General features: G+C 28.4%; 2 protein-coding genes across 2 annotated transcripts; both read right to left on the reverse strand.

Annotated features, from left to right (window-relative positions):
* Window positions 1-8802: 8802 nt before the first annotated feature.
* LOC133824503 (proteasome subunit alpha type-2-A) lies at window positions 8803-14853 on the reverse strand. Its single transcript, XM_062257393.1, has 11 exons — window positions 14653-14853; window positions 14494-14570; window positions 14114-14178; window positions 13024-13070; window positions 12066-12141; window positions 11649-11716; window positions 10723-10792; window positions 10424-10509; window positions 9945-10007; window positions 9502-9567; window positions 8803-9032 (listed from the first exon to the last, which is right to left on the reverse strand). Exons 1-11 carry the CDS (start codon window positions 14691-14693, stop codon window positions 8984-8986), a joined length of 708 nt encoding a protein of 235 aa, XP_062113377.1. The 5' UTR covers window positions 14694-14853; the 3' UTR covers window positions 8803-8983.
* Window positions 14854-20032: 5179 nt separating this feature from the next.
* LOC133824504 (ethylene-responsive transcription factor ERN1-like) lies at window positions 20033-20894 on the reverse strand. Its single transcript, XM_062257394.1, has one exon. It carries the CDS (start codon window positions 20872-20874, stop codon window positions 20038-20040), a length of 837 nt encoding a protein of 278 aa, XP_062113378.1. The 5' UTR covers window positions 20875-20894; the 3' UTR covers window positions 20033-20037.
* Window positions 20895-26176: the final 5282 nt, after the last annotated feature.

A 26176-nucleotide genomic window follows, 5' to 3' on the forward strand; every position in this document is an offset into this window, starting at 1 on the left:
CAGAGTCTAAAATAGTATTTACCATAATTTAAAACACGAACTTAAAAATAGTAGAAAATATTATTAACTATTTGGGTACATTTCTGCCAAATCAAAACACTTAACTATCCAATGAATGCCATAGTTGAGTCTCATTAAAATTTACTCTAAGTAGGGTTAATTCCATATGGGTAGTTTACATATAGGAAAAATATATATAGTTTCTAAATTTATGGAAAAAAAATAGTTATACAAAATATGGTAAGTTTTGGAAAAAAAAAGTTAATAATATGGTAATTTCATAAAATATAAAAAATAAATTACCATAAACTTAATTAGACAACTCTCTCTTATTTTCTTTTCTCTCCCTCACGATCTCTCTATCTCTCTTCTCATTTCTTTCTTTCTCCTCTCCCATTCACTATCCATCTCAGATATCTTCCGGCGATACCACCTCCGTCGCTGCCTCCAACGACGACGACGATGACGACCTGGTTCTTCTTCTTCTTCTTCTTCTTCTTCCAATCTAGTTTTATTCTTCTTCTTTTTCACATTTGATTTTGAACTTCATATTTGATTTTTCTAAGTTTTTTTTTCCAAATCTGTTTAAGTAACCAGGTACCATGACAGTTGACTTTATATTTGATTTGATTTAAGAAATATACTCAAGGAAAGTTGACTGCTATTCTTTGGTTTAGACTAGGGTAATATAAGAAGCTAGGTAGTTGAAATTTTACGGTACTTTTAACATATGAAAGCTTAGGTTAGCTGATTAGTTTTTTTGGTTGGAAAATGACAAAAGTTGTCAAAAGGTTTTTCTCTATGATGTTTAGGTCAATTAGATATAGGTTTAGTAGCCAAACGTTGGCAAGTGCCACAGACATGCAACATCATTGTGGATGTGGTAATTCTGACACTGTTGCAATGCAGGAGAGGAAAAAAATCAATGAATAACAGGTGTAAGTACGTAACTGTGGTATTACAATATTGTAAGGTTTATGCCTGTGGTAGTGGTTCTGTAGTTTAACGTCGGTGAATGTATGGTGCTGACAAGCTGCACCAATGGTTATGATTGTAATGGCTGGAAATTGTGGTGGTACTAAGTGACACTAACGGGATACTTATTGCTAGTCTCCAAGAAGAATATTAATACATTATTTCTCTACTGGTGGAATGCTTTATTTGGAATTTACCTCTATTTGAATAGAAACCCATTGGAGATTAGCTCTGTTTTTTCTTCTTTTTCTTCTTCAAATCTAGTTTTATTCTTCTTCTTCTTTTTTACATCTTATTTTGAACTTCATATTTGATTTTTCTTGATTTTTTTTTCCAAATCTGTTTAAGTAACTAAGTACCATGACGCCTGATTCATTTTATTCATATCTGATTTTTTTTTAGACCTAGGTTTAACCAGTTACAATAACGATTAATTTAGATTCTTTTGTTTAGATTTTATTTTGTTTTCACACCTCACTAAGTAACCAGGTACCATAGCAATTGGTTCTTTTTTTTAGATTTGATTTTTTTTTCAAACCTCACTGTAACCAGTTACGATTATGATTAGTTTAAATTTTTTGTTTGAATCTTATTTTTTTCCAAGTCTGGCTAAGTAATCGTTTACCATTGCAACTGTCTCTGTATTTTTTTTTCATTTTTTTCATACCTAGTTATAACCAGTTACCTTCAAGATCAATTTAGTTTATTTTTTTCATATCAAATTTTTTTTCTTCCAAATCTCACTAAGTAACCAATTACAATTCAGTTGATATTTTGATAATGGTACATTACTTAAAAAAATAAAAATTATTTTTATAGTTGTAATCAGTTACTACAACACCTCTTAATTATTAAAATTGATTTTTATAGTTGTAACCAGTTACCATACATCATTAAAAAAAAATGGACAGTGGCATACGATTATTATCACACAAAAAATCAAAATTGTTTTGATAGTGGTAACCAGTTACTGTGGATAAAATGTTGATTAAAGAAGATAAAAAATGAAAGAAAAGAATAAGAAATGAGAATAAAAAGTATGGTAATAAATGTTTCAGTTTTTTCTTTCAAAGAATAATGTAAAAAAATATTTTATTAAATATAAATGATAAAAATTAACACAAATAGATTAAAATTATAAAAATAATCTCAAAATAATAAAAAATAGGTACTAAAAAAGTATAAAAAATAAAGGGATATTTACACAATTCATTACAATATCTTTTTTATTTACTATATTAATACCATCCAACATATTTTCATATTTATATACAAATCCTAACCGATTTTTGTTTTTAATTACCATGATTGTATATATTTTTTTTCTTTTAATGATTTTGTATTAGTTATTACTTTCCGTGATATATGTTAATATATTTATTATTTTCCTTTTAAAACTTGATTCTCTTTTTGTTTTTATTCATTAAAAATTCTGAACAACTTTTAAAAAATATCTGCCATTTTGTTTACCCAATAAAACACTTTTCCCATTTCAAAATAAAAAACCCCAAAATTCATTATCTTTATCTTCCTTACCGTGATATTTTAGCCCCAAACCCAGTTTTCTCCTTCTGCCACTTCCTATACCCAGAAATCACTTTTTTTCCCATTTCAATAATAAATCCCCATATTTCATTCTATTTCCTTTCCTTATCGTGAACCCTTACTCCCAAACCCATTTTTGATTTTTCATCATCCATTGCCATGGTCTCAACTCGGAGTGCCGGAGACAATCTATCCACTGAGTCGCCGGAGAATGATGGTCCGATCGATGATGACTTTGAAACCGACGAGTCCGATGATGACAGAGATTCCCCACCGAGTGTGAAGATGCATGCAACTTTGAAGAAGATGAAAACTAGATCACCCCCCTCTGTTAAACCGAGAACTAACAAGAAGTTGAAAATTGTTGATGAAGCTTTGCTTGTTCAAGACTCTGTTTCTGACTCCGACTCAATCCCCGAATCCCCATTGATAAAGGTTTGTTTTTTCTTTGGTAGATTTTTTTTCTGTATATTTTTTTGGGTCCTTGAACAACTAAATATTTGTTTTCTTTTAGTTAAGATTTTTATCATAATAGAAAGTTAGAGTGTTTTAATGTAGGCATTATTTTGGTGTATTTCTAACAGATAGTTTTTATTTATTAGTTTTTTGCAATTTTTTGTTGTTTCATTTGTTTTCGGAATTTTTATATTTTTGTTTATCTTTTTATTCGTTTACACTTGTTTATTTTTCTCATTTGTTTGCACTTGTTTATTTTTTCATATTATAAAAATTTTGTTTATTTTTTTATATTAGGTTTTTTATTTAGTTTTATTTTTGGTGTGTTATATTTTTGTTCATATCAACCTGTTTTACATCATAAAATATTTATTTTTACTATCCCTTGGTTGCTGAAATGTTGTTTTTTCCTTTATGTTAATTTGTATAATTTTTTACAGGATTGGGAATTTTTTTTCAGACCCGAGAATAGACCAGGTGGGAGGTTAGTCTACACATCTCATTATGATGTAATAAAGATCATCCAAACACACGAGCACATAATCTCTATTTGATGCCCTTTTAACTCTGTGTTGGTAATTTGATCGTATGGACCACAAACTCATTGCTGATATCATACTTTGTTTGTCTTGGAAGACATGCCCATTTTTTATGTTCTTAATCTCCCGATCCCCATACAAGAATGGATCATCATCATTATCATCTGCAGCCACTATTTGTTCTTCATTGTTTATTATTGATATGGCTAGATCATGTGCTACCCCATTCCAGTGTGGTTCCTGTATAAGATATCCCCCCATGCTATCCTGATTTATCAAAATAAAAACATTTTTGTTAAATATTTGATAACATTCTCAATTTATATTGGAAAGTGTTGTAATGTTTATTTTTTGGATTTCTTTTGGGTAAAAAAAGATTTTACCTGATTGTTTTGTCTTGAATATTCCCCCACGCTTTGTGTGTTTTGTACTTGGGTATTGTCAAAAATTACCAGCAAAGGGTATACTGTTTCATCAGAATGTTTCTTATGTAGTTCCATGAAAAACTTTACCGTGTCGTCATCATCTATTACCATCGGTGGTAATGATGGATTTGGTTGGAACTTAATTTCTACAGCTATGTTTTTACTTTGTACCTTCATTTTTTTAGTGATCATTGTACTCAATTGAAGAAAAGTACAGTCACTAGGAAGTAAGATCCCAGTTACCTCAAAATCTTTATAAGTACACCGATTTTCCCAAATACCATTGTAGTAAATGTACACAGTTGTCATATTGGTGTGACCTGTTTTCATAAATTAAACAGTAAGTCAAATTTTAGATAATAAACATTTTTTTTTCACACGATTTAAAAAAAATGAACAAATCTATTTAACGTTCAAATATGTGTTATAATCTTACATATTCATTTTTATACTAATTTTACGTAATAAATAGATAAATTGGAATACATAACAATAGCAGTTTATAAATGTTTATAGTAACATACAAAATAAATTTTATAAATGTTTATAAAAAAAATTTCTAACTTTCCCTTCATATAAAATAATTTTTTTTTAACATTTACAATGACATTGTTTTTTTTTTCTTTTTATGACTTTTATATTCCGTTCTCATAATTATATATAATGTTTTTAAAAAATAAACAGTAACATATATGCTAGATAATAACCTTTGAATTTCTTACTGTTATCATTTTTTTTCACCATGTCATAGAAAATAAACAAAAGGTTCTGAGTTACACAGATGTGTTTTAATTTCATTCAATATTTAAAAAAAAAAACATATCTAAAATAATAATTAAAAAAAAAACATAACACTATTAGGTTATAGTTTTATAAAAGTAAATGTGAGTGATAATTATTTATTCATATAGTCCTTTTTAGTGTCAAATTTTTATGTTTAGATTTACAATATCATTGTTTTTTTCCTTCCTCATCATAGTTTATTTATTTTTGTGTTTTGTTTATATCATTTTTTAAGTTATTCGTATTATTCCTAACAATGGATCATAACATAATTATTTGTTCATGTCCACTCCTTACAAAATAAACCGATTATATTTTATTTTTGAACTAGTGAAATTGATAATTATATCTATATGCGGAATGTTCCTATTATTACTGAAACTTTTCATTCTTAACCTTATTTGATTATAATATAAAATTACTTAAACATATGTTATGCAAATCACAATGTCAAGTCAAACATATATATATATATATTCTATATATATATATATATACTTTAAAACAATATTGACATATAAATCATTCCAAAAGCTTACCTTACCGGATAAAATGGTGTATCAAAATAGCAGCTTCAAAAGTAGATATTGCATCTTTTGTATAAGAAGTGTGCTCTAGATCAATACCCCTAATTCCTATATGAAATTATAAACATATTTATTTTTCTTTCAACCAAAAATTTTTCTTTTGTTTTCTCTTGAAATTGTGAACAAATGCAGATTTGTGAATATATATGTCTAAAATTTTTGAAAATGGCGCCTGATAATACTGATTTTCCAATTTTTTGTTGTATAAATCTGTCATTAGTTATATGATATTAAATTTGTATATTTATTCATATCAAATATTAATTAATAAATATCTTCATTTATATCTGATTTTACAGATTTGTTTTGTGTATTTTTATGTCCAGGTGCATTTATTTTGTTTCCTTATATAATAAAGAGATTACTTTGAAGATATATATCCTTATTCTTTGAAAATGAGACGTGATAATAGTGATTACATATTTCCTTTTTTGTTTGTGTAAATCAGTTATTAATTGTATGATATTATTTGTGTATATTTATTTATATCATATCATTTATATTTAATATTACGGTTTTATTGTTTTTATTTTATTTATGGGAAGATACAAATTTTGAAACTAATACATATAAGGAAAGTGTCTGAATTTTAGAGATTGCATTTTCATAATTATTTACATTAAAATGGTATAGATTGTATATATTTTTGTAATTAGTTTTATTGGTCTTATTACGGTAATTTCTTTACTTTTGTTGTATATATAGTATACAAATAAAGTTTTACAAATATATGAGAAAAAAACTCCCATAAAAATGTAAACAAAAAAATGTCATAAAAAACTTTAAAAAAAACTACTATATTTTTTAAAATTTATAAAAAAATATCATATTTAGTGTAATTTCCTCGTTCCATATTAATATATAATTAGGTGAGATTGACCAAAAGGCATATCATATTGTTCTTACATTAACATGTCATTAAAAGTTGAACAAAAAAACTTTGGCGAAATCTTGTTCTCACCTTTGCATACGTTATTTAGGTTTTTAATATTTTGTCAGTGAATTAAATCCACTACTCATTCATTTAAATGATATATGATAGCTGTATATACACACATATATATAGGGAATTTTGGCTGTAAAAATATATGATCTTGATAAAGCGACTAAAAATAACATTTAAACAAAATCAGAATAAGAATATCATTATATTAGAATTGTGCTAATAATTGAAGCAATTATTATAAGAGATAGTGGAACTTGATTTACCTGTCATGACTCAAACACCAAAAATCAAATGAGAAATTGCAGGGGATGATTTCCTTTTTTATTATTATTATTTATAATTATAATTGGATTCGTTAAAAATAATTATATGTACACTACAAGTTAATATAAGGAAAATTTGTTTTCTCAAAAAAAATTATTACCTAATTATCTTTAATTAAAATCAATAAAATATACCATTTTAAATCTTTGAATTCTATTTATACAAATTTAATTTTAGTAAATACAATCCAAGAACATGATTATAAAATTCTAATGTTTGACTTAAAAAAACGGAGATAAGGTACATGATAGAACGGAATAACAAAGTTGGAGATTAAAAATAGCATTTTTAAGAACATAATATCTAGTATACAAATAAATTTACAAGGACAAATACTACATTCAAAATATATAAGGGTGTTTAGAAAAATAGTCTTCTTTTCATATATAATAGTTTTGTTTTAATAATTTTTTTGCAAAAAAAATAAAAAAATTCTAGACACTGACATTTTCATACACTATCAAAAATTATTGACAATTATCTAGAATCCAGACTACAACATATGATTAAAAAATATATCTTCAACTTACAAGAGCACTCCCAATAAATGCTGAAATATAATCTAAATGTAAAAAAAAAATTGTTAAAAGGCTTAATATACCCTCCGTCGGTCCTTTTATATGTTTATGTATAATACATTTGCACTAGAACCAATAATTTTTACACTAAATATAACTAAGCTTCAATCAATATGTAAACATTTTTTAATAATTTTTTTTTATCTTTTATTACTTTCTCTCTCCCATTAGCTAATTTTGTATTTTTTTTTTCTTTTTTTAATTTTATTCTTTAACTTTAACTATTAAATAATAATTATGAATATAATATTAAAATAATGTAAAAATATATATAAAGAAGTTGATGTAGTATAAAATTGTGAGATGAAAGAGAAAAAATGGAGTTTTGATAAGGTATTTTAATAGATAAAGTACATCATTCATTGGAGTGGTTGAAGAGAATTTTCGAAAATGTCATAAATTTGTGGTAAACATAAATGGGCTTGGGCCCAACACTGTTTTGAGGGCCAGCCGGCCAGGGGATGGGTTGGGCATTAAGCCCTTTATATTTCATCTCCACATCATTTGTGTTTTAAGTTCTGTGTTCTCTCCTTGCTGCCATCTCAGTGTACAAAAATAGGTCAAATGGTTGTCGATGCTCATAAATATTGATAAGGGTAAAATGGTCCCAAGAAGACCATAATGATATGTGCACCCAAATATAACAACCAATTATATTTATTTAAATTGAGACCCATTTGTATTAAAAAAAAGAGAATAGGAGTGTCCTTCAAGAAAACAATGCAGTTGCCATTGTGTCCTCCTTCCCATACAAAGACAACTGCACTGTTTTCATAAGGAAACTCTTCACTCTTTTGAAACTACTTCACTGGGACACAAATGGCCGCCGGATTCTGTCCCAAAAGCAGGTACTCAATAATACACAAATTTATTTTTTTCTTTGGTTTGAACCCTAAGGTTTTTCTTTGTCTTATTTCTTGATGGATCACTGTTACTTAAACATGCATATTAATTGTAGTCTAAAGATCCTAGCATTATTATGTGACTTTATATATATATATATAAACATCTATCTTTATATGTAGTTTTAAAGATGGTATTCTCTGGGCCATTACTGAAGTTACCTCGCCTGTGGTTGGAGAAGCCTGTGCGGTGTGACCATACATATAATCATTGAGGTTGAGGCTCTACACTCACTTGTGGGAAATTAATGATATAGTTCAGCAAGTTTCTGATCTACTTTCGAAACCTTGTGGTTGTAATTTTTCTCTCATTTCTAGAAATTTTAATTTTTGTGCACACAATCTTGCAATGTATGAATCAACGTTTCGATCAAAAACAAAAAAAAAAAAATCAAGCTAGCTTTGTGTGTGTGACTTTTTTTTATTATTACTATTAATATAAAGGTTCAATCTGTATTTGTTTCAACTTGTTCAAGGCGTTTAGGTAAATATCATTTTGTAATTTAAAAAAAAATAAATAAATAAAAATTACTTGCCGCATATACAACACTCAACATTCAAACCAAGTCTTTCATAATGATGAAGCTGAGAAAATTACTTATTACTGTACGAAGATAAATCTAAGAGATAAAAGTCTTGTTACCAGTGTTAAAGTGTTCCTTTTTTTCGAAAATCATGTCAACCATCGTTTCAAATACTATAACACCTGGTTAGAAAGAAAAAAAATCTAACAATAAGGAAGTACTCTAAGATGTCTTTCACCTATCTGAGAATTTTCTTAATTTCACAAATTTGTGGTAAACATAAATTGATCTTTGCTTTAAAATAAATAGTTAATTTGAGGCAAAAGAAGATGGCAGAATTTCAACAAGTACATTTGAAGCAAAAGGAGCACAAAAGTAAAACCACTCACTCCCTCACGCTCATTCCACTTCAGCTAAATAATCGTCGATTTCAGCTGGCGTAAGCACTCTGCAAGCACAACAACTCAACCGATGAATACCGAAATCACAAGCTAGCACGTTCCATAAATTAGAAAGAAAAATAATGGTGTCTGGATGTCAAGTTAAGCATTTCTTTTGGTCTATTATTAACATGAAAGAAAAGACTTTCTCAACATTGAGAAGAGAATCTCAATTTACGTTTAAATGGGAAAATGATATTAAACAACCCCTTTGTAACAAAAATGAAAATATTCTAGGCCTTTTGCTCAGATTATTCGTCCATATTTATGACATTCTCTAATCACAAAAAAAAACTATGGCCAAGGATTGTCTTCAAACATGTATTAGAACCTTAAGTAGAACAACTAGAAACCAGAACAGAACACATAGTAGTAAAGTGAGCAATGCAACACACAAACTAGATATTACTGAACACTAGTTCATTTAACACATTTAAGTTTGGCAATTAGAGTGTAAGCTATTAAAGTCAAACTTGCCTGAATTTCTTGTCAGTTCCAATAATCCCAATCTCAATGTTTTTGCCTGAGATTTGTCCTTCAAATCTGCAAAAGAAAAAAATAAATAAAATAACAATGAAGGCAAATATATTGCTGCAATTTTATTAGGTCTGATTTTATAGCAATTCCAAGTACACGTATAGGCTGCACAATATTTTGAGTACATCTTTCCTTTCTATTACTTAATTTCAATAACTATAGGCATGGTGTGATAAACAAGAGCTCAAAATTTCACGCACAAACTATAATTATCCATTGATCATAATTAAGTTAATCACACAACTTGATAAGAGCACTTATCGATGGCTAAGATAGTGTACATAATTTAATAAAGTTAACCACACCCTGAATGAACCAAACTGACATTAGAACCAAGAAAGACAATTGTCTAGGAGTTGCTTAATTTTTTAACAGTTACGTACCCTTCCTTCAAAGTCAAAATAGCAGTGTGCACAGCATCATCAAGCTCCATGTCATCAGTATACCTAAGAGAAAAGAAACAAAAGAACTTTGACTAAAACGGAGAGGCAAAAGGAGCAAGTGGTTGTGGCAATCAATAACACTATCAAAAGAGAATTTTCAACAGATGTTAAAACATAAATTACAAGTTTCTTTCAATATCAGACTCTTAGAATTGATTAGCCATCTAAATAAGAATGTTATTTATAATATAGATGGAAATAACTAATTTATGAAACTCAAAACTAAAGTACTGTAATTGGACTATGAAAGGTTAACTTATTTGTGCCAAGACATAAAAAATAAAATTTTATTGACTATTTACTTGATCAAAAAACATTTTTCTTCACAATTTACTCAGCACAAACATTGGATTTGTCTACATGTTTCTGCACTTTGGGCACTGATAAAATAGGATGCATACAGAATCTAACTCAAGTACCTCTTCTCAAGAAATGTTTTTGCATTTGAAACATTCTTTCCCATTGCAGAGGCCTTCCATGAGAAATATGAACCTGAAGGATCCACCTATAGAAAATAAAAAGCCACGGCAATACTTATTGTCAGAAAATATCAATGCCAAAGATATATAAATACACTAGTAAGAAAACGGGGAAAATATCTCTTCAAAATCAGAACCGAATAAAGTTGATATCAGAAAAGAGAGAGAGAGAGAGAGAGAGAGAAAAGACCTTTAGATGGGAAAATATCAAGCAGAAAAGGATGAGAAATGAACATTACCTGGTATAGTTGAGGACCATTGTCATCAAAGCCAGCAACAAGCAAAGATACTCCAAACGGCCTAACACCACTGCCAAGGGAGAGAACAATAGAAGATTTAGATTCATCAAGGATGCCGCAACTTTTTTATATTCCATTTCTCCTAAATTAGATTAAGTTGCCTAGTGAAAGCGGTTGAAAATGTTCAAGTTCTCAATCCTTGCTTCTTATACCAGGACTCTTTAACAGTTTTTATTTGCCAAACTTGCTCTTTTACTAAGAAGTTTCGTGACTATATGATTCTAGAATGACTCGAAAATAGAAGAGCCCCCACACTCCCATTTTATCAAACTCAAAACAATAACTGTGCTTGTTTACCCCTGTTATACTGCACCGTTAGATATATCAAACACCACACTTTTGAATTTACATTGCAAAGGGTCAAAGATTACATTTTTTTTATATAACAGTTAAATTATCAATTTGTTAAATTAGCCCAGCTGGGATTTCAGATTCGAACTCCAGACATCTTAAACTTACAGACACCTAACCACTTGAGCTAGACTTAAGTACCAGACTATATGATCCACTTACTAAAATTCCCGCCCATCTTTACACCACACCCCCTTTACAGGTCCCTTTCCAAAGAAGGGGGGACAAAATAGATGCAATGTTCTAATCTTAAAAAAAAAACCCTCTTTGCATTGGCCAGCACACCATTATTTTTGTAAGAGTTGTTAAGAATGAAAATTAGAAGCAAGATTCACAAGCACATAAAGAAATAGTTAATGTAATATTATGATTATAACTACTTATATTACACAACATATTCAGGTCAGGTTACATTTAATTAACTTATCTCTTCCTGTTAGTATAAATCTAAAATATTATATAAATATATATATATATATAAATGTTTTAAAATTTATTAGAAGTAATCTCATTACCCAGATTGAGTGAACTCTTGCATCACAGCTGCAGTTTCCCTAACAAGTTGAGTAACAGGTATAGGTTCCTACAAACAATATATTAAATGTAAATTAGAAACACTAAAGTATAAAATGTATTTTCCTATTAATTCTACTATGCATACATAAAAATTTATTGTAATAGGGATAAGGGAAAAGGAAAAAAAAAAATTCAAAATCCCTTTCCAACTAATACAAAGCAATCCAACCTCAACTTCTAAGAAGACAGAATATAATCCAGAATTTAAAACAGTACAGAAAGTTTTTAGAAGGATGACAACATTAAAAGAAAAATAAAAAAGTCTTTTAGTACTAAGTTGCAAAGAAAATGATCAACACATCCAGCGCTGAACAAAAATAAATTAAAACACATGCGTAGAGAGAGCAATATCATACCTTGTATAATCCATGATATTGTTCAGCCTGCTTCCTGCTTTTCCGAACCAAGACTCGAAAATCAGGACCCATACCACTGCAGTAGTGAAAAATAAAACAGTGGTTGGAAATTGGAAAGCATCAAAGGCATTATTAAAATACTAAATTTGTATAGCCACAAACTACTATCAAATGGAATCTAGTAAACATGTTAATACAACAGATTGGCCCAAGTAAGTTTCATATAATCTCTAAATTTAAATTCATAAAAAAATAATGCCTTGTGGTCTTCCTAATAGGGAGCATAAACCGCATATCTAACTGTCAGTCTGCACATCCAGCAGTTTCAAATGGAAGTAGATTCTAGTGTTTAATTTTTTTAAATGATAAAACAAATTTCTTTGATTGGAACACATGCACTTCAAGATTTTCAAATGAAACTAATCATTTGCAAAATATAAAGGATGTCCCCACTTAGTATGAAATTAACAGTCATAAAATTCCCTGATACCAAGAATACAGTGATAGTATTAATTTCACAAATCATCTAGCGACAGTCTGCCAATGATTCAGCAGTATGCTAGAGCGAAAATTTATCAAACACAATAATTTTTGTACAAATTAACTAACATTTGTTCTTCTATCAAAAGTTTATCTTTGGTTATTTCTCACTTGCATTAAACTAACTTTGTGAAACCAACAGTCATCAGCTCTAAGCCAATAAGTAAAAGCTTCTAATCAAATACTTAAATTGCTACAGAGATCAAGAAATGTAATTGAGGTAGGAAACCATTTGAGAGGCCAAAACTTTTTCTCACTACAAAAGAAATGGTAACGACAGCAAAATGAAAGCACACAATAGGTACATAATTGTTATGGTATTCACTATAGCAGTAAATATTATATAAAATTTACCTCTGTAATGCAAATTTTGAAAAATAAATATTTATCAAAAGTACCAGAAAATACAAAAACAAACCTGTATACGACTCCAATATTTGGTGTAAGGGACTGTATTTTCTGGACCTGAAAAAAAATGCAACAAAGAAAGAATAAATGATAGAACACAGATATTAGACTATTAGTATATGAATGCATATTGCAGACAATTGCATCTTTTTTTCTTTCCTTTTTTTTTTTTTTTTTTTGAATTTTCATGTCTTTAGACACAAGAGGAAGCAAAATAATATTTAATATAAAAAGAAAACCATGAATTATCATAAAAACAAAAAGACCCTCCTAACAACACCACTGCAACTTAAACCAATTTAGAGAGTAAGAATATTAGTTCAAAAATAACCACATTGCTTGCCTCTTATATATGAGATGAGTTAGAAACTTAGATCTGTCACTATAGTTGTATTTATCCCACTGACTACATGCACACTCAATCAGCTCTTGTTCCACATAGAACAGTATTATAGAGTATGTGGATAATTGATAATTAATTAGGTTCCTCTGAATGCACCACAAAAAAAAGTGTAAAAATTACAGCAACTTTGACATGAATCAACAACAACTAATTAAGAAAATGTTGTGCTTAAACGAAGAACATCAAAACTACAAAACAAGAAGTCTTACAAAAGAGAAGTTCAAAAGCACAAAATCAAAGAGAAGGTAGACACCGAAAGATTAATAAAAAGATTTGAAAAAAGCAAAACTAGCAAAATTAAAACCAAACGTAAGACTGGATCAAAACCATTCCTCAAGAAAACAGGTTTCTAAACAATATGCAGTAGCAGCAATATCAATATAAGTAATAATGAGAACAGGCAAATGCACATGGAGGAAAGAGAGTTTACTCAAAAGGTTATTCTTCTCAATCATTACTAAGCTCATCTACTTAAGTATCTACGAGCTTAATAAAAGTACTAGCATAGATTGTTAATGTATGCATGCTAACATATATAAAAGACACATTTATGTGGACTAGAAACAGACTATATGTACGAGCACACACCCAACCAATCATTTGTGCTAGCCTAAGGGGGCATTACCATCCCAAAACTAAATTACATGTAGATCAACTATCTCTAATTAGGTCAATCTCATAGCTAAGAGGAACTTACAGAAGTCTCATCAACCAATATTGAAGGTAGCTTCTTCTCAGTTGCGATCACAACCCCATTAGCAGCTGCATTAACCAGCTAAATATCAGTACTGTATATATACATATATACAAGTTCTGTAATCACATAGAAAAAAGAAAAAGAAAGAAAACCCTCCAACTTGGACAGAACACCATTTCATACGAAATCCAAAATTTTGCAACTTCTACGTTATCGATGGCTAAACCCACACCAAATCAATCATTAATGAAAAAAATCCCCAAAAATAATTGATGGGTCGAGTACAATATCATATATTACGATTTGAGATTAGGTTTCCAATTTATGTATGGATTGAACTAAGCAATTAACGACGATGAGACAACGAATGCAAGCAATACCTTTGATTCCGAGGGAGGTTTGGCCAGAGCCAACCGCTGTCAAGGCGTGCTCGATCTGTACTAGCTTTCCTGAAGGGCTGTTCAATACAAAAATAAAACATCAGAGAATGAAATGCGACCATGAAAATGAAAAGCAAAGAGTGAGAGAGATATACATACCTAAACGTAGTGAGAGAAAATGAGTACTGGCTGTCTCCCATGGCGACTTGAGAGAGAAGCTCTGTTTGGGAAGATCGGAGAGAGAGAGAGGTTTGAAGTTTGGGGTTTGGGCGAAACTCGAAAGAAGAGTGAAGAGTGATGGAAAAGAAAAATGAGAAAAGCGAAAGGGAAAAGCGGAACGGGCCTCACTCAGATCAGTTTTCTTGTTCAAGAAGAATAGTTTTTTTTTTTTTTTTTTTTAAAAATAAGTGATTTTGTATTATAGCCCTAGTTTTAATATTTGGTCCCTCACATAATCATTTAAATAATTTAGATTGGTGGTAAAAAAAATTCAAACAATATTAATTTTTAAATAGATCATTTTAAAAAAAAATTATCAAAATTAAGAAAAAATACAAAATAACTGAAAAAAAATAATTTTTACCAATTTATCTTTATTTAATAAAAAAGATAAATGGCTCCTTTAGTTGCAATTTGTTGTTTCATAAACTAAAAACTAAAATTTACAATTCAAGAAATGTTTCATCAAACATTATTTTCTTGTGGTATTCTTGGTGAGCAAAATTCATGCTTAATTACTCAAATCATCCAATTCAAGTTGTGATTTGTGATTTAAGATATTTTTCAAAGTGCTTTACTCTTGTTCCCTACATATATTTTGTATTTGAATAATGATATATGTATCAGTACTAAAATATTATACTAGTTGATGTAGTGCTATTTTTTAAAAAAGTTGTCCCACTTAAAATAAATTTAATTGGTTAAATAAAATTATTACGTCAATTATTGTAATGTTTTAGTGCACATATCATTACTCTTAGTATTTATAATGTTTTATAAATTTTAATATATTATTACATAGGGTTAATATTTTTTTTTAGATCTTATGTTTGGTTTCATTACTTATTTGAACTATGTATTTTGATAAATTATATTTTAGACCCTAAATTTTATAAAATAGTTCAAATAAACTACTTAATCCGAATTTGGTCAAAGTTTTTTTAACTACAATCACAAATAATTCACAAAACTAACAATTGAGAATAAAGTAGTAGAATCATTCTACCATAACAACTGTGTTGTTATATTCAATTTTTTCTTCATCAAAATTGGATTTAGATATCTAGTTGAACTATCTTACAAAATACAAGATTCAAAAAGTAGTTGGTTTAAAACACAAGGTGAAAAAAAATATAAATCTTATTACAAATACCAATTACTAATTAATTATATGTTAATTGCTTTATGATTCCAATATGACAATATATAGTACTATTATGTATTTTTAATTATTGACTCATAATGATTATTATAATGGAAAAAAGTTTAGATTGAGAAAAGGAAAACAATGCTTAATTTACAGTGGTTTGACCCTCAAAACTAACTAATAATGTCCATTATAGCTTACATATTGCACCATTACTGTGTATGTACACATCTCTAATATAGATCTTCAAAAAATATTCAAATTCTAAAAAATATCACCTCAAATAGATATTTGAGTAAAAAATTATGAACCTTCAATGAATTACATCAATTTTCATCATAATGCATCGAGGTGTGTTGAGGCGCCTTAAAATCATGATTTTCATGAGAAAATTCGATGTACCTCAATGCACCTCGATTTACCTCGATTCCCAACTCGATGGATCCTTAAAAATCATGATTTTGATGAAAAATTCGATTCACTTCGATGCACCTTAATAAAATTCGATGTCATTCATTGAAAATGCATAACTTTTCACTTTGGTGTCCTTTTTTAGGTGATTTTTTTTAATTTGAGTATTTTTTTAGATCTACACGTTTGAGATATGTACATACACACTTGGGAAGTTTAAAAGTTAAAAACATGCCCAATTTCGAATATAATAGGGTATTTTTTAAAACTTGGGGTGTTATCAAACTTTAAACTTCTCAAATGTGTATTTATGCATTTAGTAGTTGTCAAAGATTGGGGGCAAAAATGATAATTATTTTATGCAAATCGTAATAGTAGGCACGATCTGATAATATCAATAATTCATGAAGAAATTTTAAGTGACCGTATATTTTAGGGGACATAATCTAGTAGTGTCAAAAATTCAGAAGACAAAAATGATATTTATTCTTTTAGTTACTATTTATATTATATCATTTTTTCTCCTTAAACACACAAGCGAACTATATTTTTTAAGTAGTACTATGAGAAATGTGATTATAAAAATAGATAATATTAAACTAAATGTATTTAGTAGCTAATTTTGATTAATTAATATTAAATTTGAGTATTCTCTACTGGAACATTTCTGCTTGTAATCAATATGCCTTGGTGAGTAGAATTTGGCTGCACATAAAAGATAAAGAGGATAAGAAACATTATTTCTATGCACAAAATAATTTGGATATGAGTTTGTTATATATTATATTAATAAAAAATTAATTTTGCAGAAAACAATCTAATTTCTCTAGAGAACTTCGTTGCAAATAAAAGATTAGAAACCAGATGTATACACCTAAGCAAAAAAACAAATTGGTTTTTTTTTTTTTTTTTTTGTCGGGTACAAAACAAATTGGATTTGAGTTTGTTATATAATATATAATCATTATAAGAATGTGATATCTTCTCTAATACGAATTTTTTTTTTTTTGCTTTTACCAGTTTTTATTATTAATTTTAGCGGAATATTTTAAATATTTAACTGAATATATTTTTAAAATTAATTAAAAATATATATTTATTTATATTAATATAAATTTAAATATTATAAATTATTATTATAATACTATTTAATATAAAACCACGTATATAATAATTATATTAATAAAATTTAAATTCAAATATTATAAAATATCATTATTATAATAATATAATACAAAAATTAGATATTTAGTAATTATATTAATATAAATTTAAATGTTATAAAATATTATTATGATGATAATATATAATCCTAATATTATATATTTAATACTAATACTAATATTAATATAAATTTAAATATTATAAAATATTATTGCAATAATAATATTGATGGACCCAAAACGGGTATATTTTAAATATTTATAAATCGCAAGCGCACGAATCGTTCATATAGAATAGTGATCGTGTAAGCAAGGATGTCGAACCCAAAGGAGTTGTCTAAAATCGAAAAGAGAAAACTATATTTTAAATCAAAAGTAATAAATTCTAACCTAGCTCCAAAGATTGATGAGTTTTAATATTATGAACATAAAATAAAAGATTGAAAAATAAAGTTATTTAAGAGAATAAAAATAAAGCAATAATGAGTTGAAAATAAGTGTTAAAAGAAAAGATTATTAAGATACTAGAATCCACAAAATGTAAGTTTAATAATATTTATTAGTATATTGATTCTCAAGTTTTAGTGATAGTTAAAATAATTCAAACTATCATTTTCCAAATAGATTTATAATTTTAAGTACAAATTACTTCTAAAAATATAGGATTTTTCTTCACTTTTCAAAATTATAATGTCAAAGCATTTAGTGTAAATCAATCTAATGAAATAACAAATAAATCAATGAATATTATTTATAAGGCAAAACATAATATATTTTTTTTAAGTATGGATGTGTACAATTTAATGACACATCTTACACAAAGAATATTATGTTTTTGCACTAATGAAGAACAAAGTGTAAATATGTGCTAACAATCCAAAATACACGATATTTAAGATGAAAGAAGATATTTGAAGAAGAAAATTCTATAAACTTTGTTGCACAAAATAGGAAATCAACATACAAAATAAATACTATCTAGTTACAAATTGTTTCATCATCACCTTAATAATCTTAAAAAGATTAGAAACTTATAACTAGAATAGCAAATACAAACATAAATAGGAAAATTTGGAGGATGAACCCCCAAACTTTTCCTCTAAAAATACATAGAAAATAACCAAAAAGAAGAAGAAGATGAAGATAATAGAGAGGTTTTGAAATGTGTAGAATTTTTGGTATAGTAACCTCCCTAAATATGACCACTAATTCACTTATTTAATTAATTATAATATAGCAAATATGGGTAAATTATAAGGTGTAATAATGATGTTTTGGGGTAAAAATGTAGTATTTTTGGACAAGAGGACAAATTGTGCTTTTGTAGGCTAAAGAAAAGTTGCTTTGTGGCTATTGGGTCTTGTGTGGGAGGCTGAAGGCAGGCGTAGGCCTGGGCATGCTCGTTGTGTGCACTAGCGTGGGCTGGTTGGGCCTTGCTGGGGTCCTTTTGGGCCGAATGGTGGAGCTAGCTGGGAGGATTGGGCCAAGCTTTGGCTGTGGTGTGGGCCTAGGAAGGAGATCTTTGGAGGCTGGCGTGGGGAGCTGCTGAAGGCTGGGGACATCTTGGGGCAGCTGGGGAAAGAGGCAGCAGTGGGCTTGCTGCGTGGGCCGAGCTTGGCATTGGGCTTCGGTGGACTGAGGGTGGCAAGAGGAAAAATGTCACATCTCATGCTATTTTCTTTCCAATTTGCCACTTATTTTCCTTTCTTTTCTTTACTTTTCAAAGTCAAAAAAATACAACTTACTCCCTACAAAATAAACATAAATTAAATCAAATTCTAATATTTTCAATTATAAAATAAATCAATCTAATTCTTTGAAAATATTAATTATAACTTAATTTATATTTAACACTTAAGCTCAATAATATAACATTTTTTTACCACAAATTAAACTACAATAATTCAAATAATTAAACTACAATATATTACAACAAAATAACTATAAAAACACACAAAAATATATAAAATCAAAAGAAGACTAATAAATTTAAAATTACTTAAAAACTTAATAAATCAATTAAAAATTCAAGAATTAAGCAATAATTAGCACATAAAAAGTGGTAAAATAACTCTATTTTGTAGAGTTATCAAATATATATAATACATAATCTTAATTTTTATTAAAAAAAATTATCATTTATATTTAAAAAGTCTATTATATTATATATATATATTTTTTAAATCATAATGTAAGTTTATATCATTTTTTTATATATAATATTATTTATTTAACAAATTAATACGACAATTATACAAATTTAATAAAAACAATTAATAAATTATATAAATAAAACTAAACACTTGTATATATATTTATATTTTATATACATAAATATTTGAATTTATCATATATGTTCGACATCTTAACAAACATTTTCTTGATAGAAAATTAAAAGTCTAACTTCCTGCATTATACATCTTTTAAGGCTCTACACACTACACTTAAACATCTAGCTATAGATATTGCATTAAACGAAAACAAGAAAAGGAAGAAACTAAAGTAGGTGAAGGACTAATAATTCAAAGCAAAACTATATATATATATATATATATTTATATATATAGATAACAATAAAACAATAATAATGATAATGATAATACTCTAGCAAAGGAGTGAGCACAAAGGAGGAAGATCCCACAGAGCGTCAACAGGATCATGATGAAGAGCTTCCATGTACTCTTGAACTCCATTCATTGCGTACAGCGACGCCGATATCTGCCTCTCCACTTTCATCCTTTCAAACTCCAAAAACTCCGACCCATCATCATCCACATTATTCTCAATACTGTTCTTACACAAATCCAACTGTCCATCACCTGTTATGCCAAATGAAAATCGATCAAACCCCCCACCCCACGTACTCGTCAGATTATTATTATTATTACTAGGCTGAGAGAAACCAAAGCTACTCAAGTCCGGTTTGTATGCATCCTCAAACAAATGATGATGTTGATGATCCAGATCTTGCTCTTGAACAATCCCACTAGAAGAATCACAACAAGTACTACTGGTAGTAGTTGTTGTGGAGCTAGTACTAGCACTAGGATTATTACTAGTGCTAGTGCTAGAGTTTTGTTGTTTTGGTCGATCATTGTGATCATGATTAGTATTTTTCTTCTTGTTGTTGTTGTTGAGGAGATTCTTGATTCGAGAAGCGAGAGGGGAATCCATGGAGACGTGAGTGATGAAGTTGGTGCGAGTGTTGGAGCCGCGAAGAAGACAAGCTGCTTCGTCGTAAGCCCTAGCAGCCTCTTCCGCGGTCTCGAAGGTGCCAAGCCACATCCTGATTTTCTGTGTTGTGTCTTTGATCTCTGCTACCCATCTCCCAGAAGGCCTTTGTCTTACCCCAACAAACTTGTTCTTATTACTACTTTTGTTATTTCTCTTGTTTCTTCCCTTTTTCTTTGTGATCATGCTATTTTGAAATTGGATCTCCATTTGTGTATTTTCCAGGAAAGTGTAAATGTGACTGAGAAAATTAGGAGGAAAAGAGGGAATTCCCTTGTTGGTTGTTGTTGATAGTGATGATGAGATGGGTGATGATTTATTATATATATGCTTGAATGGTCTTTTGAGTTCTAAATGCAAGTGGGATTAAGATATTACTATGATTCCTTTATAACTTAAACAAATATATGCTAATTGGGACTTGTTTTTTTTCTCTCTCAAATGCACCCTTTTGACTTTTTCAAAAAGACCGTTTAGCCCTCCAGTTTGGACAGAAATGGAATATAATATTTTTTAATATACGATGAAAACTTTGTGGTTTTGAATAAGCAATTTGTATTCTTGTTTATTCAAACGAATACCCCTAAGGGACAATAAAGACTTTGCTCAAAAGACATTAGGTCGCTCTAGGAGAGACAACAACAAATAAAACAAACAAATTAATTAAAATTAAATCAATTTAATTAATAGCAAACTTGGTGTATCATCTAAGGCAAAGAGAGTCATTTACAAGGCCCTAAATGGCTGCCACTTGGAGGCACCCAAATGAACTTGTAGAGTTTGTAGATGAGCCAAATGAAAAAAGTCCAAAACACCATACATAATATAAATAAAATTGGCTCTTGAATAAGACTTAGTCACATATATGCATGTACTTGGGACAAATACTAATTAAGTCACTTTCTAATTGTAAACTCTAGGTTATTGTTCTTCTCACCTAATTCTAAAACCATTATCACAATTGTTTTTGTTAAGATTCTGTATTTTATCTCTATTATATAGGGATAGAGATTTCAAAAGCATTATCTCTTTTTCATGTCTTACTATTACAAAAATGCCATTGCATATATACAAACTACATTAAGAAAATGGTATATAATTTGTCTTACATCTATGAAAGTATGTATATATAGCTAGTAGTCCAATAATAAAAGACTAGCAAAATTATCTTATTGTTAAGAGAGAATATATAACATAGAACAAATCAAGGCCGTTCATTTTCCATGATTGTGATATTTTGTGGTGAGAAGTAGAGTGATGGGAGTGATTGAAGAATTGGAAAGATGGTGATCTTAATTATTTTTTTAAGTTTTAGCCCTAGCAACAAAGGTGATGTGCTTTCCAAATTTTAATTTGGGAGTCAATAAGGATTTTTTTTGTTTATTCACATAACCAACCAAGTTGTCTTTAAAAAAGAAAAAAAAAAGACAATTTATAATAAATGATCAAATTTACTTTTATTTTAAATTTATTTTTATGTATATAGATCTTTTGTTGTTTTGATGTTTCAACCTCATTTATTAATTTATTTTCTATTTTTATTATACTATTTGATGCATCTTAATTATTTTAAAGAAATAAGAGTAATAGGGAAAACTCCTTCACTTAATATATAACTAAAAAAATCCAACAAGAATACAAAAATCATCCATAAAAAATAAAATATAAAGATGCGAATATACTTTTGCTCAAACAAGAGGCACAGCCTCTCAAAAGCATTTCTTGTGACAAAATCATTCTGTTGATATTTCTCATCTTTTTGCAAATGACAATCTAATTTTTCTTGATGTCACCAAATGGTGCTTGATTATGGTTCAAAGAAGTGTAGTTTTGGTATGAGGAGGCCTCGGAGAAAAGTATCGATTTCCTTAAATTGATAGTGCGAACCAACTTGTTTCGAATAATCTAAAAACAATGTTGGTTGGTCTTCTAGGAGTCTCAGTTGTGTTTTGCTATGAAAAATACTTGGGACTTCTTTGCTCTCATGTCGATATAAAAAAGAGTTCATTCCACTCCATTCAAGACAAAGTTTGGAAAAAATTCGAATGGAAAAATGTTTTTTTGAAAAATGAGATTCTAAAATGAAAATATGAATTTAGTGACTAAAAATATATTTTTGAAAATCTGATTAGTTCAATGTCTATAAAATGTTCTGAGTTTTAAAAAATTGAACTTGTGAAAATGGAAAAAACATGGTTTTATTGTTTTTTACTTTCCTTCATAAAATCTGAATTCTAATTTTAATTTAATTTTCAAATACAGTCTACCAATTATGTATTTTGACGGGTCCCACAAATTTTAAAAATCTAAAATCATAAAGTTATTGTATCCAAATTAGATACCAATACTTCTCCACACATATATATATAACAATGATTTTATGGGGGCTTTACTTTAAGTCCTATCGGTAGAGCTCTCAGTGTTTCTCGATCCGTGAATAATTTTTGGTGCGATTTTTTTGTATGACCGTGTATATTGTAGCTATTTAGAGCATCCTGCAAATTTTCAGAAAATTCCGAATAGTTTACAGTACTGAAAACTAAGTTTAAACATGTTGTTGCACACGTGACTAATTTTTTTTATGCGCATGGAAAACATGTTTGAACTTAGTTTTCGGTACTGTAAACTATTCGAAATTTTCTGAAAATTTGCAGGATGCTCTAAATAGCTATAATATACACGGTCATACAAAACAATCGCAGCAAAAATTATTTACGGATCGAGAAACACTGAGAACTCTACCAATAGGGCTTAAAGTGAAGCCCCTATAAAATCATTGTTTTATATTTATATATATATATATATGTGTGTGTGTGTGTGTAGAGAAGTATTTTATGGGGAAGAGACTTATCCTTAAAAGATCTCAATGGCCGAGAAGCTAAGGTAGTTGATTGATTGAATCAAAGCGTGGTGGGTGGAATACCTACTTAATTCCTCAGGGGTCGTTTGGTATGAGGAGTTTATAGTTTTCATATTACTGGGAAAGTTGAAGAGGGTAATCCGATAGTCTGGAAACTTACATCATTGTGTTTGGTTGTGCACTGTAATCTTATCTATGATTCATGGAAATATCACTTTCTGTGTTTTGGTTATGCATAGAAATCTGTTAAGTTTTCATATTTTCATAAAATTAATATAATAATATATTTCATCAAAATAATTTATAAACAATTTTACTCATAAAATATTTTTTAACAAAATTAAAAAAATACATCTACTGAATACTAGAATCAAGTATAATTTTTAAAATTACAAAAATACCATTATTTTATTTTTAATAATATTTCATTTGTTATTTTAAACTAAAGTAATGATATAAAGGTTTTACAAATCAATTTCTTTAAATAAACAAATATTATTTATCATTTTATAGTTTGATATATGTAGGCCTGGCAATTCGTGTTATCGTGTCATAATCGTGTCGACACGATTATGACACGACACAATTAGAGTAAACACGTACACGACACGATTATTATTCGTGTCAGAAATCCAAACCTGTACACGACACGATTATCTTAGCAGGTCACACGACATGTCACGATAACACGTTTAATAAATTTGTCATTTGACACAAATCTAAAACTGACACGATTAATACACAATTAAACGTTTAATGACACAATTAATATAATATAAATAAATTAAAATATTTATATCATCTTAAACATGTCTTAAGCGTGTCATTTTCGGGTTAAGCGTGTTGACCCGAAAATGACACGTTTAATAAACGTGTCGACACGATTATGACACGAAAATTAAATGTGTCACCCAAACCCATTTATTTCGTGTCGTTTTCGAGTCGTGTCATCGTGTCGTATCAAAAATTGCTAGCCCTAGATATATGTATATTTATTTTTATATTATAAGCTTCAAAAATAAAATAAGTTATTAACTAAAAAATTATTGGTTTAAGATTTTTTTTTTTTTTTTAAAATAATAATAATTTTGAAGTGTTTCACATTCCTGGGTATCTGAAAACCACTTGTCAGATGGGTTTCACTTGAACCTAGAATCAGGAAAAGTTAAAACCTCTAGAGTACAGATTCCCAGGTTAGAAAAACTCAAACTCAGTAAACATAGGAAAGTGTTCATATTCTCATTCCCGTGTCCAGATTTCTGCATACCAAACGACCCCTCAAAGTTTTTTGACAGATGAAGTTAGAACAATTTTGGCTATATATTCATCCTTGCTAGGAAAGCGTGCCACGTGTCCCATATTGCATCATAAATTAAAGTCATTTCTCCCACTTTCAATTAGGGCATCTCCAACCCATTACCTAGATATGGTGTTGCACCAACACCAAAACTAAGGAATCTTAGCACCATATTTTTTTTTCCATTCCAACCACAACACCAAAAATTACACCAAAAAATATATTATTTATTATTATATATTTTTTAATAAAATAGAATATTCTTTTTATTATTATATTATTTTATCATTTATTTATTTAATTAATCAATTAAGTAAAAATATTATTATTAATTACATGAAACTTATTTCACAAATATTAAAACTTGAAAATTATAATAACACATTATATTTTCCTATTTAAATATTACACTACTAAAATAAAATACATTCAATTAACTCTAAAACATAACACACCCTTGAAATATTAATTAAATTAAACTAATTTTCTGATACAATATTCGTCTCACAAGTGTTCAATTAATGCATTTCGAAGTACAATGTAAGCATGTCTTGTGTTCTATTTATATATATATATATTGTTGTTTTCCATTTTATGTTTGGTGTGTTTGATTTTAATATTAGAATGTAAGTTTGCAATATTTTAATTATCTTTTGTATCTTTAATCAATTTCAATGTTAATTTTATTTTCTTATAGTGTAGAATAAGAATTTTCATACACAAATTAAAATAAATTATATAAAAATTAATTATGAAATATTTAAAATTTTATTAAGAAAATTAAATTACATATATATTTATAATTTAAAAAACTCAACATAAAATATAGACCAAAATAATACTTATATGTTTATATTATATATAGGATATAAATATATTTATTTTTAAAAAACAGATATAATACATATATAAAAAAAATAAATCCACCTAGTCCACGAGTCTATATTATTGTTGTTTCTCTCTCTATTTCGGTAGAGTTTCAATATAACATAATAATTGTCAATTTTCATGTCTTACATTCCTAGTATTTATAAGGGAATTCCATAAACAGGTTTGGGTAACCGCGTGAGTCAATCACGCGTATACGTATTTATTACATGTAATATATATATATATATTTCCCATTTATAATGGGATATGATTTGATCATAAAGTAAATATTCTCCTAATATCTGGGACATTAAATATGATAGTCTGGTCATAAATAAACATATAAAAGGACCCGAGTCTCTGGGGATCCGCGGGTGTGCAATATATTAGGATTACCACGAGCTGAATATCTCCTTCAAACTCATACTTCGACTGTCGTTTGAATATTATGAGCTCGCGCTTCACAACCTTCGTGTCAGTAGCTC

This window comes from Humulus lupulus, chromosome 3 (assembly GCF_963169125.1).
Source record: "Humulus lupulus chromosome 3, drHumLupu1.1, whole genome shotgun sequence".
In the NCBI taxonomy this organism is placed as follows: domain Eukaryota; kingdom Viridiplantae; phylum Streptophyta; class Magnoliopsida; order Rosales; family Cannabaceae; genus Humulus; species Humulus lupulus.